At 47.9% G+C, this 12116-nt stretch overlaps 1 protein-coding gene across 1 annotated transcript; it reads left to right on the forward strand.

Moving 5' to 3' along the window:
* The first annotated feature begins 7952 nt into the window (after positions 1-7952).
* FOXL1 (forkhead box L1) lies at positions 7953-10401 on the forward strand. Its single transcript, XM_087971416.1, is given in 2 exon segments — positions 7953-8690; positions 8693-10401. Coding segments are annotated over 2 exon segments (1185 nt in total). The 5' UTR covers positions 7953-8174; the 3' UTR covers positions 9362-10401.
* Positions 10402-12116: the final 1715 nt, after the last annotated feature.

Below are 12116 nucleotides of genomic sequence, written 5' to 3' on the forward strand. Positions count from 1 at the left end.
ATGGTACTTATGACGGGCTGCAATGTCCCTGGGGGTGTGTGTCATGTCATCAACTTTTGTGACCTTCCAACCAGAAAAGCCAAATACATTTAATGATGGTGTTACTGATTTAACAACTGCAGTGATTCATTTGGTGGCCTATGACCTTGGGACACAGCAGTGGTCATAAGTATCAGCCAGTTGCCGAGCCTCTGAATTTTTTTTTTGAATAATTTTTATTAAACATAACAATTAAAAAATATTTAATGTAGTGGAGTTGGTTTGGCATAACTTTGGGTCATCAGCCTAGTGAAATATAATAGAATATAGATCTTTTATACATTTGTGTGTGTGTGTGTGTGTGTGTACACACAAATACACACACACACACATATATATATATATACACACACATTTATTCATCCTTATTTACATCTTCCAACACTCTTGGTGTTATGTAAGTCTTGAGATCACAGATGTCCTCTTAACAATTCTTTTCCATCTTAAACCCTTCCTTTCGATCCTCACCAATAGTAAAATCTATTCCAAATTATATAATATTCCGATTCATCCTTATTTTTCATCTCTAGTGTTAGCCTATCCATTTCAGCGCAAGTCAAAATTTTATTTATTACTTCATCTTCAACTAGGAATTTCTTTCTCTTTCCACTTCTGGGCAAATACCATTCTTGCCACAGTGATGACGTGAATTATCAAATATAACTCTTCCTTGTTGTATTTTTTGGGCATAATTCCCAATAAAAAAACATTCTGGTCTGTGGTCTATTTTAAATCCCATCATTTCTTAGAACCGTTTCCCAATCCTGTGCCAAAACTCTTGTGCTTTTTGACAGCTCCACCATGCCTGATAATATGTGCCTTGTTCTCTTAAACATTTCCAACATTTTGGGGATTGATTCTTATATATCTTAGTCAACCTAGCCAGTGGGAGATGCCATTGGTAAAACATTTTAAATAAATTCTCCTTGTATGCTGTGGCAAGTGTAATCTTTTTGTTCGTATCCCATAAGGTTTGCCATTGATCCAATTTTATGCTATATCCAAAATCTCTAGCCCATGTCACCATCGTCTCTTTTACCTGTTCTTCTTCCAATGTATTTGCCTCTGAATTTTGATCACCTTATTATGGGGATGCTACAAAGCTGTAAGTGTGAAAACTGGTCATAAATGGCTTTTTCCAGTGCCGTTGTAACTGTTGTAACTTTGAATGGTCACTAAATCAACAGTCATAAGTCAAGGACCAGCTGTATTTAATTTATTATTGCACTTTTATCATTCCCAGAGAAGGCTCCACCTCTGCTCCCAATGGACCAGTTTTCTTAACTCTAGCTCTTAATGCGAGGGACAAGAAATATCATTTCTATTTAAGGAAACCATAAAGTATAAGGCAAGGGTCTTCAAACTGGGCAAGTTTAAGACTTGTGGACTTCAACTCCCAGAATTCCTGAGCTAACATGACTGGAGGAGGAATTCTGGGAGTTGAAGTCCACAAGTCTTAAAGCTGTCAAGTTTGAAGATTCCCTGATCTATCTATCATCTGTCTGTCTGTCTGTCTGTCTGTCTGTCTATCTATCTATCTATCTATCTATCTATCTATCTATCTATCGTTTCCTCATCTATCCATCCATCCATCTCTATCCATCCATCCATCTCTATCCATCCATCCATCCATCCATCCATCCATCCATCCATCCATCCATCCATCCATCCATCATCTATCACAAGGGTCTTCAAACTTGCCAAGTTTAAGACTTGTGGACTTCAACTCCCAGAATTCCTGAGCTAACATGACTGGAGGAGGAATTCTGGGAGGTGAAGTCCACAAGTCTTAAGCTCGATCAAATAATGAATATATTTTGCACAGGTAAGGGGATGTGGATGTGCCAGCTTCAACCAACTTCTAGCAATGTGCCTTGGAATTTTCTGTAGAATTAGCTCAGGGGCTTTTAAACCAAAGAGCAGAGAGTTTTGGAGTTTCAGAGGGATTAGTAACTTGATGATTTCAACAAAGGAGAGATTAGGATGTCCTATTTTACACCTTTCTCAAGTAAGGGCAGGGCTTGGGAAGAGCTATGTGGGCAAATTTTCTGTAGATTTAGCTCAGTGACTTTGGGGCCAAAGTGGAGTGGAGAGCTTTGGAACCTGGAATTAAGAAGAAACTTTTTAACAGGGAGGACAATGAACCAGTGGAACTGCTTGCCACAAGAAGTTGTGGGTACTCCATCCCTGGAGGTTTTTAAGAAGAGACTGGACAGCCACTTGTCTGAAATGGTACAGCATCTCCTGCTTGAGCAGGGGTTGGACTAGAAGACCTCCAAGGTCCCTTCCAGCTCTATTCTGATGATGGATGGGGTTTCAAAGGGACTAATAACTTGATTTCAGTAGAGGGAGAGCTTGGGATGTCATATGTTACGCCTTTTTCAAGGTTTAGGGCAGGGCTTGGGAAGAGATATGTGAGTGAGTTTTCTGTAGATTTAGCTCAGTGACTTTCGGGCCAAAGAGTAGAGAGTTTTGGAGTTTCAAAGGGACTAGTCACTTGATGGTTTCAATAGAGGAGAGCTTGGGATGTCATACTTTACACCTTTTTCAAAGTTAGGGCAAGGCTTGAGAGGAGGTGACAGAGAAGGGGAAGGCAGAAAGGTGCACAAAGTGAATGGAGGCCTGTGTCAAATCCTTTGTCTCTCCCCAACCCTCACACACACACACACACACAAACACACATGTGCGTGCGCACACACCTTTTCCCCCCTGAACTGCAACCATCTTTGAAGTAATCTATGACGCCAGTAAATAAAAACAGAAATAAATATCAGACCCACTGAAAGTTTACACAAAAGCTAACCATCCCCGAAGCTTTATATAATCACCATCCAGCTGTGTGCTCTTGTAAAGTTGTTGTAAATTCGCCCCCCCTTTTTTTCCTCTTGTAAACAGGAAAGTACATAATGTAAAGCAACAGGCTGGAGATCACAAATAACTCAGGCTCTTTTGAGGGTGGGAGGGAAACGTAGCTAAGTGTTCCCTTTCTAATGACGTTTGGGAGGGCTCCCCATCCCTGAATGACCCCGGAATGGAGGTAATTACAAAATAAATAAATAAATAATAATCTGTCCTCAAATACCATCAAAGGATACCTTCCCCTTCTCCCCAGCCCTCAAAAAAGTTTGGATTATTATAGCATGAGGCTGAATATCAAACACATACGAGACCACTTTGCTTGAGTTTGGAGACAAGGCTGGGTAGGAGAAAACTGCCTCCTGGGTGGCCAACATGGAAGCAGACAAGGCCATGTGGCTTCTTCTTGAAGTTAGAAGCTATTTGGTTGCCTTCGACAAAGACAGCAATCAAGACACCCCTGGAAGATGATTGACGGACCGGCTTTTAATTTTGTCCTCCAAGCAAGGATTTTTTCTCACTGGACCAGAAGCCTCCAACCTCAACAACTTTAAGACCTGTGGACTTCAACTCCCAGCGATGCCAACTGGGGAATTCTGGGAGTTGAAGTCCACAGGTCTTAAAGTTGTCGAAGTTGGATGCCCCTGCACTAGAACCAAACTGAGCTTTTCAAGGACCTCAGGACGCAGTGGTGGGATTCAAAAATATTTTAGTAATGGTTTTGTGGGCGTGGCTTGCTGGGCGTGGTGTAGCTTGGTGGGTGTGGCAGGGGAAGGATACTGCAAAATCTCCATTCCATCCCACACCCCACTAACCTGCTTTTCAGCTCTGTTCTCCTGTGCAGGGCAACCAAAGAAGACCCAGCTAGGACTCAGGAGGCAGAGAATAGATGGGGTTGGCGGGGCCAGTCAGAGGTAGTATTTGCCAGGTCTCCGAACTACTCAAAATTTCCGCTACCAGTTCTCTACAACCGGTCAGAACCGGCTGAATGCCACCTCTGCTCAGGAGGTCGTTCGGCCTAGGACTCACTCAAAGCGGAGTGAGAACATGAAGATGGAGATCTTCCATTGCTCCTAAGTTGGTTGCCTTGGAGTGTCCTCCACCGCACAAGGCCTCTACCACCCTTTAATGCTACCTTATTCTCAACGGATGTCCAAGATAAAGGTGGCTTTCTGAGTGGAATGCGCGTTTGCAGAATTGTTCATCGTTCTTCAGCAGAACTTGTGAGGGAGGTTAAACCTGAGTTTACAATCTCATGAGCTGGCCAGATTGAGACCAGGGAGGTATATGTGATCCTATCATGCTTTTTCCTGTGAGTGAAAGAAACTCACAAAATGAAAAATGGGTGGGCTACAGATGAGCTGCCAACTAGGGAATTCTGGGAGTTGAAGTCCATACATTTTAAGGTTGAGAATTACCGCCTTTACCTGCAGACTTCATGAGCATTCATGAAAGTAGGGAGATGGGGAGACTTTCTCAGAAAAATCTCCACAACATTTGCTGCTGACTTGTCTTTTCTCTTAAAGCCATCGAAGGTGAAAACAACCCAATCATTGGAGAGCGATTGTATTCAATGCAAAAAATTAAACTAACATGATTTTACATCGAGGCTGTTTCTGATGCTGTTCATTTTGACCATTACCAGTTTTGGGAGTGAAGTGTTTGTTTTGTTTCTCCAAAGCCAGGCAGTGTACCTGTCTGGTAAAAAAGAAAAAGAAAAACCTTGAAAGGAATGTTAAGGGTGAATTCAAGCTCAGCTTCATTCCAGGGATGGGATTCTACCAGTTCGCACCTATTCGCTAGAACCGGTTGTTAACATTCTAAGCAGTTCGGAGAACCGGTTGTTAGAAGAAATTACAGGGCTAATCCTGTAAGGAAGGCAGGAAGGAAACATTCTGGTGTTGCTTACAGAAACTGCCTCTCCGTTAACCCTTATTACATTCTTGGCAGGACTAGACTTCCTGTCTCTGGAACATCTCTGGAGTTTTTCCCCCCCTCCTTTGCTGGTACTTTGCTTGTGTGGAGTGACCATTCAAAGTTACAATGGCACTGAAAAAAGTGACTTACGACCATTTTTCACACTTCTGACTGTTGCAGCATCCCCACAGTCATGAGAGACCAGGCGAGGATATGTGTGCCTCGATGTGAGTGATGTTGAGTTGGCCACACCCAGCCAGTCACATGGCCACTAAGCCACGCCCACCACCTAAGCCACGCCCACAGAACCGGTTGTTAAAAATTTGAATCCCACCCCTGCTCTGTTCAAACCTGAAAGCAGACTTGTTTCCCTGCCAGGGCCATAGAACGACCATTTTGGATTTGTCAAGACAGCTGATGAAGTGGTGATCCATGAAAATGCATTCGATAACTCAAGTGGTTAATTTTTGCAGGCATTTTGCAAATTCGCATCGGTGTGGCTTGAATATAAACCTGCCTCTGGTTACTAGAAGAAATAGTCTATTCAAAACAGGACGCTTCACACTTTGTATATGGCATGCATGGTATTTGCAGCTGATACTCTCCAGATGCCAGCAGGGTAACTCTCTCTCTGTGTGTATGTGTGTGTGTGTGTGTGTGAAGAGAGAGAGAGAGAGAGAGACAGACAGACACTTTGGTCTAGTAGTTAAGGTACCAGACTGGAAAGTGGGAGTGAGCACATGAATAATTTGAGCCAATCACTAGGAGACTGGGAGTTCTAGTCCTGCTTTAGGCATGAAAGTCAACTGTGTGACTTTGGGTCAGTCTTTCTCTCTCTCCCTCTGCCCACTCATCAGTCTGTCTGTCTGTCTGTCTATCTATCATCTGTCTGTCTGTCTGTCTGTCTGTCTGTCTGTCTATCTATCTATCTCTATCTATCTATCTATCTATCTATCTATCTATCTATCTATCTATCTATCTATCTATCTATCTATCTATCATCTCTGTCTGTCTACCTCTCTCTTCTCTCTCTCTCTCTCATCTCTATCTATCCATCCATCCATCCATCCATCCATCCATCCATCCATCCATCCATCCATCCACCCACCCACCCACCATTTATCTATCTCCCTATATCTATCTATCTATCTATCTATCTATCTATCTATCTATCTATCTATCTATCTATCTATCTATCTATCTATCTATCTATCATCTCACTCTGTCTGTCTGTCTGTCTATCTATCTATCTATCTATCTATCTATCTATCTATCTATCTATCTATCTATCTATCTATCTATCTATCTATCTATCATCTATCTATCTACCCATCCATCCATCCATTCCTCCATCCATTTTGGCCACATGCAATGCTCACCAAGAGAAGTTGCATGTCGGCAGCAGCTGACCTAAAGCAGGCCCAAGAATGAGAATGCCCCAAAGGGTAGTTTAGAAGCAAAGTTGTTGGAAGAGGAAAAGTGGACACGGACTTGCTTGGAACTGGAAAAGGCCTTTGTGTGTACGAGCGCTAACACGATTGAGGTTGGGTACCAGTGAAAACATCTGGTAGAAATAAACAAAGCTAACTAAGTAATTAACTAACTGCAAGCACTGGGGAGATGACAAACAAGCAAATGACCAAAAGCTACATCGGAATAAGCCCGTTGCAATTTCATTCCAGATAAAGTCATCCATCCAAATGCTAATTCCATAAGCGAGATGTGTTAGCAATTAACCCAGTTTAACCTGGTCAGGGAAGGGAAGGGAAAATGGAAGAGGGGATGATTCACACGCACCCCTGCCAGCTTTTAAAGACTGGATCTAGCCACCATTCCCTGAAATGAAGGGACTGAGACTTTAGGGAAGGTGAAGAAAAAAATTCCTTCCAAGCAAGGAAACTGGTCATCCTTGGGATACAGCTGTGGACCTTGGCACCCACGAGGACTTCCACTGGTCAAGACAGATGGCTGAAGAAGGCACCACGGCGGCCTGATGTGGAATGGAAGCACCTGGTCCCGAGACAGGTATTCCTTTGGGAGGGATGACAAGAGAAGGCTTTTCAGAAAGTGCGGGGCTGCTGGGTTGAGAGGTATTTTGAATGGAAGATTCAGAGATTGTCGTGGTTATCTTCAAGGGGTTTGGCTTAAGGTACCAGCCTCTCCTGCCCTTTGCCATCAGGGTGGTGGATAGAAAGAAGAAAACTTTCTGGCTGAGAGGAAGGAAGGAAGGAGGCAGGGGAGGGAAGGAGGAAGGAAGGGGAAAGAGGAGAATGGATGGAGGTAAGGAGGGAGAGATGGAGGAAGGAAATGGGAAGGGAGGGAGGGAGGAAAAGAGAGGAAGATGAATGGAGAGAGGGAAGGAAGGAAGGAAGAAGGCAGGGGAGGGAAGGAGGAAGGAAGGGAAAGGGGAGAATGGATGGAGGGAAGGAGGGAGAGATGGAAGAAGGAAATGGGAAGGGAGGGAAGGAGGAAGGAAGGAAGAGAAAAGAAAGGAAGATGAATGGAGACAGGGAAGGAGGAAGGAAGGGGAAAGAGGAGGATGGATGAAGGGAAGAAGGGAGAGAGGGAGGAAGGAAATAGGAAGGGAGGGAAGGAGGAAAGAAAGACAAGAGAGGAAGATGAATGGAGAGAGGGAAGGAAGGAAGCGTCCTCCCCGCCCTCAGCTGCGCCTATGACTCCCTTCCAGCCTCCCAGGGCGGCGGGGCGCTGGAAGGACCCAGCCGGTGGGCGGTGCGCGCGGAAGGGTCGGGGAGGAGGGGGAGGGCCCGGCCGAGGAGGCGGGTTGGACGTGAGATTTTCAAACATCAGATCGGTGCGTTTATATATTGGGTGCCCGGAAATTTTTCCAAATAAACACAGCTTGATTCGACTTGGGTGGTCAGACTTATCAACAGACTAATGCTATAAACAAATGAAGGGGCGCAAGCGGGGGGGGGGAGCCCCCCCTCCCGGGTCGCTCCGAGCCGAGCCACGTGGAAGGGCTGCAGCCTTCGCAGGGAAACGTTAATTGCTGTGGGTGGGCTGCGGCGCGCTCCGCGGCTGTTTATCGCAGCCCGTTTCTTTTCCAGCCCTAAGTCAACACAGCATCGCAAACTTACAACAAGCATCGCACATTGCCTTCCCCTCTCCTCCTCCTTCCTCCTCCTCCTCTTCTTCTTCCTCCTCTTCGGTTTTTTTTTTTCTTCTCTTCCCACTTCTGGGGTGGGGTGGGGGGGAAACGCGCGCTATGCAGCTGGGGCAGAAGGAGAGCAGGCGAGCCAGAGGCCAGGACGCGCGCTGTCGCCAGCGAGCCCAGCTCCGGCAGCAGCTCCGGCCAGGCCTTGGACCTCGCTCCCGCGCGCCGGCCTGACTCCGGCTCTGCCATGAGCCAGATCTACCCCGGCCAGCTGCCCGGCCCGATGGTTTACCTCTACGGGGCCGAGCGGGGAGCCCTGTCGGGCGCGCTGGGCTTCGGCCCGGCGGCGGCGGCGGGGGTGCTGCCCAGGCAGGAATCCCCGCAGAAGCCGCCCTACAGCTACATCGCGCTGATCGCCATGGCCATCCAGCAGGCGCCGGAGCAGAAAGTGACGCTCAACGGCATCTACCAGTTCATCATGGAGCGCTTCCCCTTCTACCACGACAACAAGCAGGGCTGGCAGAACTCCATCCGCCACAACCTCTCGCTCAACGAGTGCTTCGTCAAGGTGCCCCGCGAGAAGGGCCACCCGGGCAAGGGCAGCTACTGGACGCTGGATCCCCGCTGCACCGACATGTTCGAGCACGGCAACTACCGGCGGAGGAAGAGGAAAACCCGCGGCGGGCCGCAGGCAGCGGACGAGGCCGGGCTCGACCGGGAGGGCGCCCCCGAAGAAGCCCCCAAAGGCGCCTCTCCAACCCCGCCAGCGGCCAGCAGCAGCGCCCACGCCTCCTCCTCCTCCAGCCCGGCGCAAAGGAGGAGCCGAAGCCGAGTCCCGGCCGCCGGGAGCAAGAGGAGGAGGAGGAGGAGGAAGAGGAGGAGGAGGAGGAGGAGGAAGAAGAGAACGCGCGGAGCCGGTTGGAGGCTCCGGCGGCGGGAGAGCGAGCTTCCAAGCCGGGCCCGGCCGAGCCGCCCCTCCGGGGGTCCCCCGTTGGCTTCTCCCCGCCGCGCCCCGAGGATCGTGCGCCCCGCCTTGGAGAGGGTCCCGCCGCCGCGCGCTTCTGGGCGCCTTCGGCCGCCAGGCTTCTCCAAAGCCCCGAGGCGCCCCCGCGGGCTGCTGCTGCGCCGGCTGCCAGCCGGGCCGACCCTCTCCGACCCCCGAGGGGCTCAGCCAAGCCTCGCAGCTTCAGCATCGAGAGCATCCTGGCGCGGAAGGTCCTGGCGGCGCCGGCCAAAGGCGAGCCCAGCGCGGCCGGCTCCAAACTGGACCAGCTGGTGGGCAGCGGCGGGCCTGGCGAGAGCAGCGAAGCGCGCCCGGCTTTCAACGCCTCGTTGGTGCTGGATTCCCACTTCCCCGACCGGTTCTACCAGCTGGGCATCCCTTTCCTGTCCTACCTGCCCCTCCGCTTCCCGGAGACGGTTTTCCACTTCTAGAGCGCTGCAGCTCCGGCCGCCCCCTTGGCTCAGCCCCGAAAGACGCACCCCGTCTAGCGAAGGTCAGTCTCCCCGCTGGAAGAGCGGGGTTCCCACGTGCAAGCCCGACCCGTCACTTGCCAAGTTTTACTTTTCTTTTCTTGATCTTCAGGACTTCACCCGCCGTCCGTTCGGCCCCTGAATTTCGCCGTGATTCGGCTTGGGCAAGAAGGAGGCGATCCAAGGCGGCTCAATGGCTTTGCGGATCGCGCCGCCAAATCAACCGATTCGAGATTTCGGGCTTTTAACCACCCGAGAATTTCCGGCATTGTAAGTTGCCCATTTGCCTCGGAACTTCCGAGTACAGTAAACCCGCTTAAATCACGCGATCCTGGGTTGAAAAGGCGGTTCGGAAGTGGATCCCACGGGGGAGGACAGTTTCCCCAAGTAAACCAGTAAACAGTAGAAGAACGATTCCAAATTCTCCAGGGCGTTTGGGGTAACTACAGCTTTCCCCCATATTTCACCCTCCTGTCTATGCATTGATATTATTATTATTATTTTTATTATTTGCTGCGCCATTCCTGCGGCCTCTGGCATTTGGGCCCGACTGGATGACCTCTGGAAATTTTTTTTTTTTTAAAAAATAGCGCTTTAATGCTATGGCTCTGAAAAGGAGGGCGGTTTGTTTGCAATGGAAACCTGTTCCAGGCGTGGCAGAAGTCCCGATTTTATAGTACAAAATCGGAACGTAGAGCGTTCTTTTCTGCAGAAGCCGAATTTGGGACTCCTGGGAGTGAACTTTCCACACCGTTTCTCTCCCCCAAACCTCCAGCTTTTGATTTGCAATCCGGATCAACGATGTGCCTTTGCTTTAGAGAGAAAACATCTGTTCCAGTGCCTTTTTTTTTCTTTCAAAAACTGGCTCTGCTCCTTATTATAACCCTCCTGGCTTAGGGCCCTTATTCTAGCCATCAATTAAACCACTGACCACATGAATGGATTTGCGATCCGGAGGGTAGCTTTACAATAATAGCAAGCCGTGCTCTTTTTAATTTTTTTTTTTTTTTTAAAACCTTAACCTTCCATAAAAAGCAATATCTTATTCTTGCTCTAAAAAGAGGCCTTTTTTTTTGGTATATGAGTTGACCTGTGTCTTTTACCTTTAAAAGCAATAAAATAAACACCTATTTTCAAAAGGATTTGGTTGGCAAGAAAAGCCTATGCCAATAAACTTTCGTGTTATCTGTTGCCATTTTAGATCGTTTCTTGAATCGTGAATGGGGGGAATAGAGACGAGGGACAACTGGAGGAAAGAGGGGTGGGCAGGAATGGGCGGGGAATCCCCAAAGGGCAAAATTAGGCCAGGATAATGGTGGGAATAATGCAAATCTGGGCCCACATATAGGCTGGTTGGCGCTGTCCTCAGGACCTGCACCTTCAAGTTGATAGTCCTCATGGATTTAGGAGGGCTTGGTCACTGGCTCCTGGAGGACTGACAGTCTAGGAGACAGGAAAGGTTTGCCACTCAGGGACCCACTGTTGTCTCCCCCATATTCCATATTAAAAGTTAAAGTCTCTTTCAAATGAGCCTTGATTAGTGTGGGTGACCAATGGGGCTCCGCCGTCCAGTTATCTTGGCAACAAAGTGGAAGAATTTCCACTACTAACTATTTGTTCAGGAAGTTTTTCTGAACTTTCCACTCTAACCTGGATGGTCTTTCATCCAAGACAAATCAGATCTCAGGCTGCATCATGTTTTGAGATCAACATAGGTTTTCTAGGGGATGCCATTCTAGTTTAAATGTATAACCTATGATCCACTTATAATGTGGTCTTATTCTGTATGATCCAGCCAGCGTTTTGTTGCCCAATTTACAAAACACCCCTCTGGGTGGAGTTGGCATTTCTCCTCCCCTTCTTACTCAACCCGTAGCAGCAGGGACAACCTGGTTTATTTTAACCAGGCAACTTTGCCTGGGAAATTCCTGGGAAAGTTTAGTTTGCCACAAAGTAGGTACGAAAGACAGCTACAATTCATCCAGAGTTCCTTCTGGCAGGTGAACGTTCATGTAAATTGGTTGAATAAATAAACCTAATTTGAAAATGGCTTCCTAACCAAAGTTCAGATCCATCCATCCATCCATCCATCCATCCATCCATCCATCCATCCATCCATCCATCCATTTGTTTGCTTAAACTGGCCAACAGCATATACATAAACCCAGGCCTACAATTTGGCTGTTAACTTTTTTTTTTTTTTTGTAGTTCCAGATCCAACGTAGTCTTCTAACTCCTAGCTCAGACCATCAAAGTAGTTTCCTAAAAGATTGGGGAAACTCCTATGATATGAGTTTATTAAGCTCACAACCTAATCCTACGCTGGCCATATTTGTCTCCAAGAAGAGAAGCTACCAATATTTAAACATTCTCCTCCTCCTCCTCCTCCTCCTCCTCCTCCTCCCTCCTCCTCCTCCTCCTCCTCCTCCTCCTCCTCCTCCTCCTCCTCCTCCTCCTCCTCCTCCTCCTCCTCCTCCTCCTCCTTCTCTATTGAGTTGATATTTATCCAGCCAAGAGTCCTTTGTTTGCCAAAAAAATATTTGTAGCTCAGGGTTGAACTGTGGAGTCCTTGATGCTCTCTGAACTTGGTTGTGAACATTTCATGACCAACTAGATACCTCCTCCTCCTCCTCCTCCTCCTCCTCCTCCTCCCCCTCCTCCTCCTCCTCCTCCTCCTCCTCCTCCTCCTCCTCTCCGCTGCCATTTCATCCACCTC

The sequence above is a fragment of the Notechis scutatus genome, chromosome 9 (genome assembly GCF_049901735.1).
Source record: "Notechis scutatus isolate UNSWTSFEM ecotype Mainland chromosome 9, rNotScu1.2, whole genome shotgun sequence".
NCBI lineage: Eukaryota > Metazoa > Chordata > Lepidosauria > Squamata > Elapidae > Notechis > Notechis scutatus.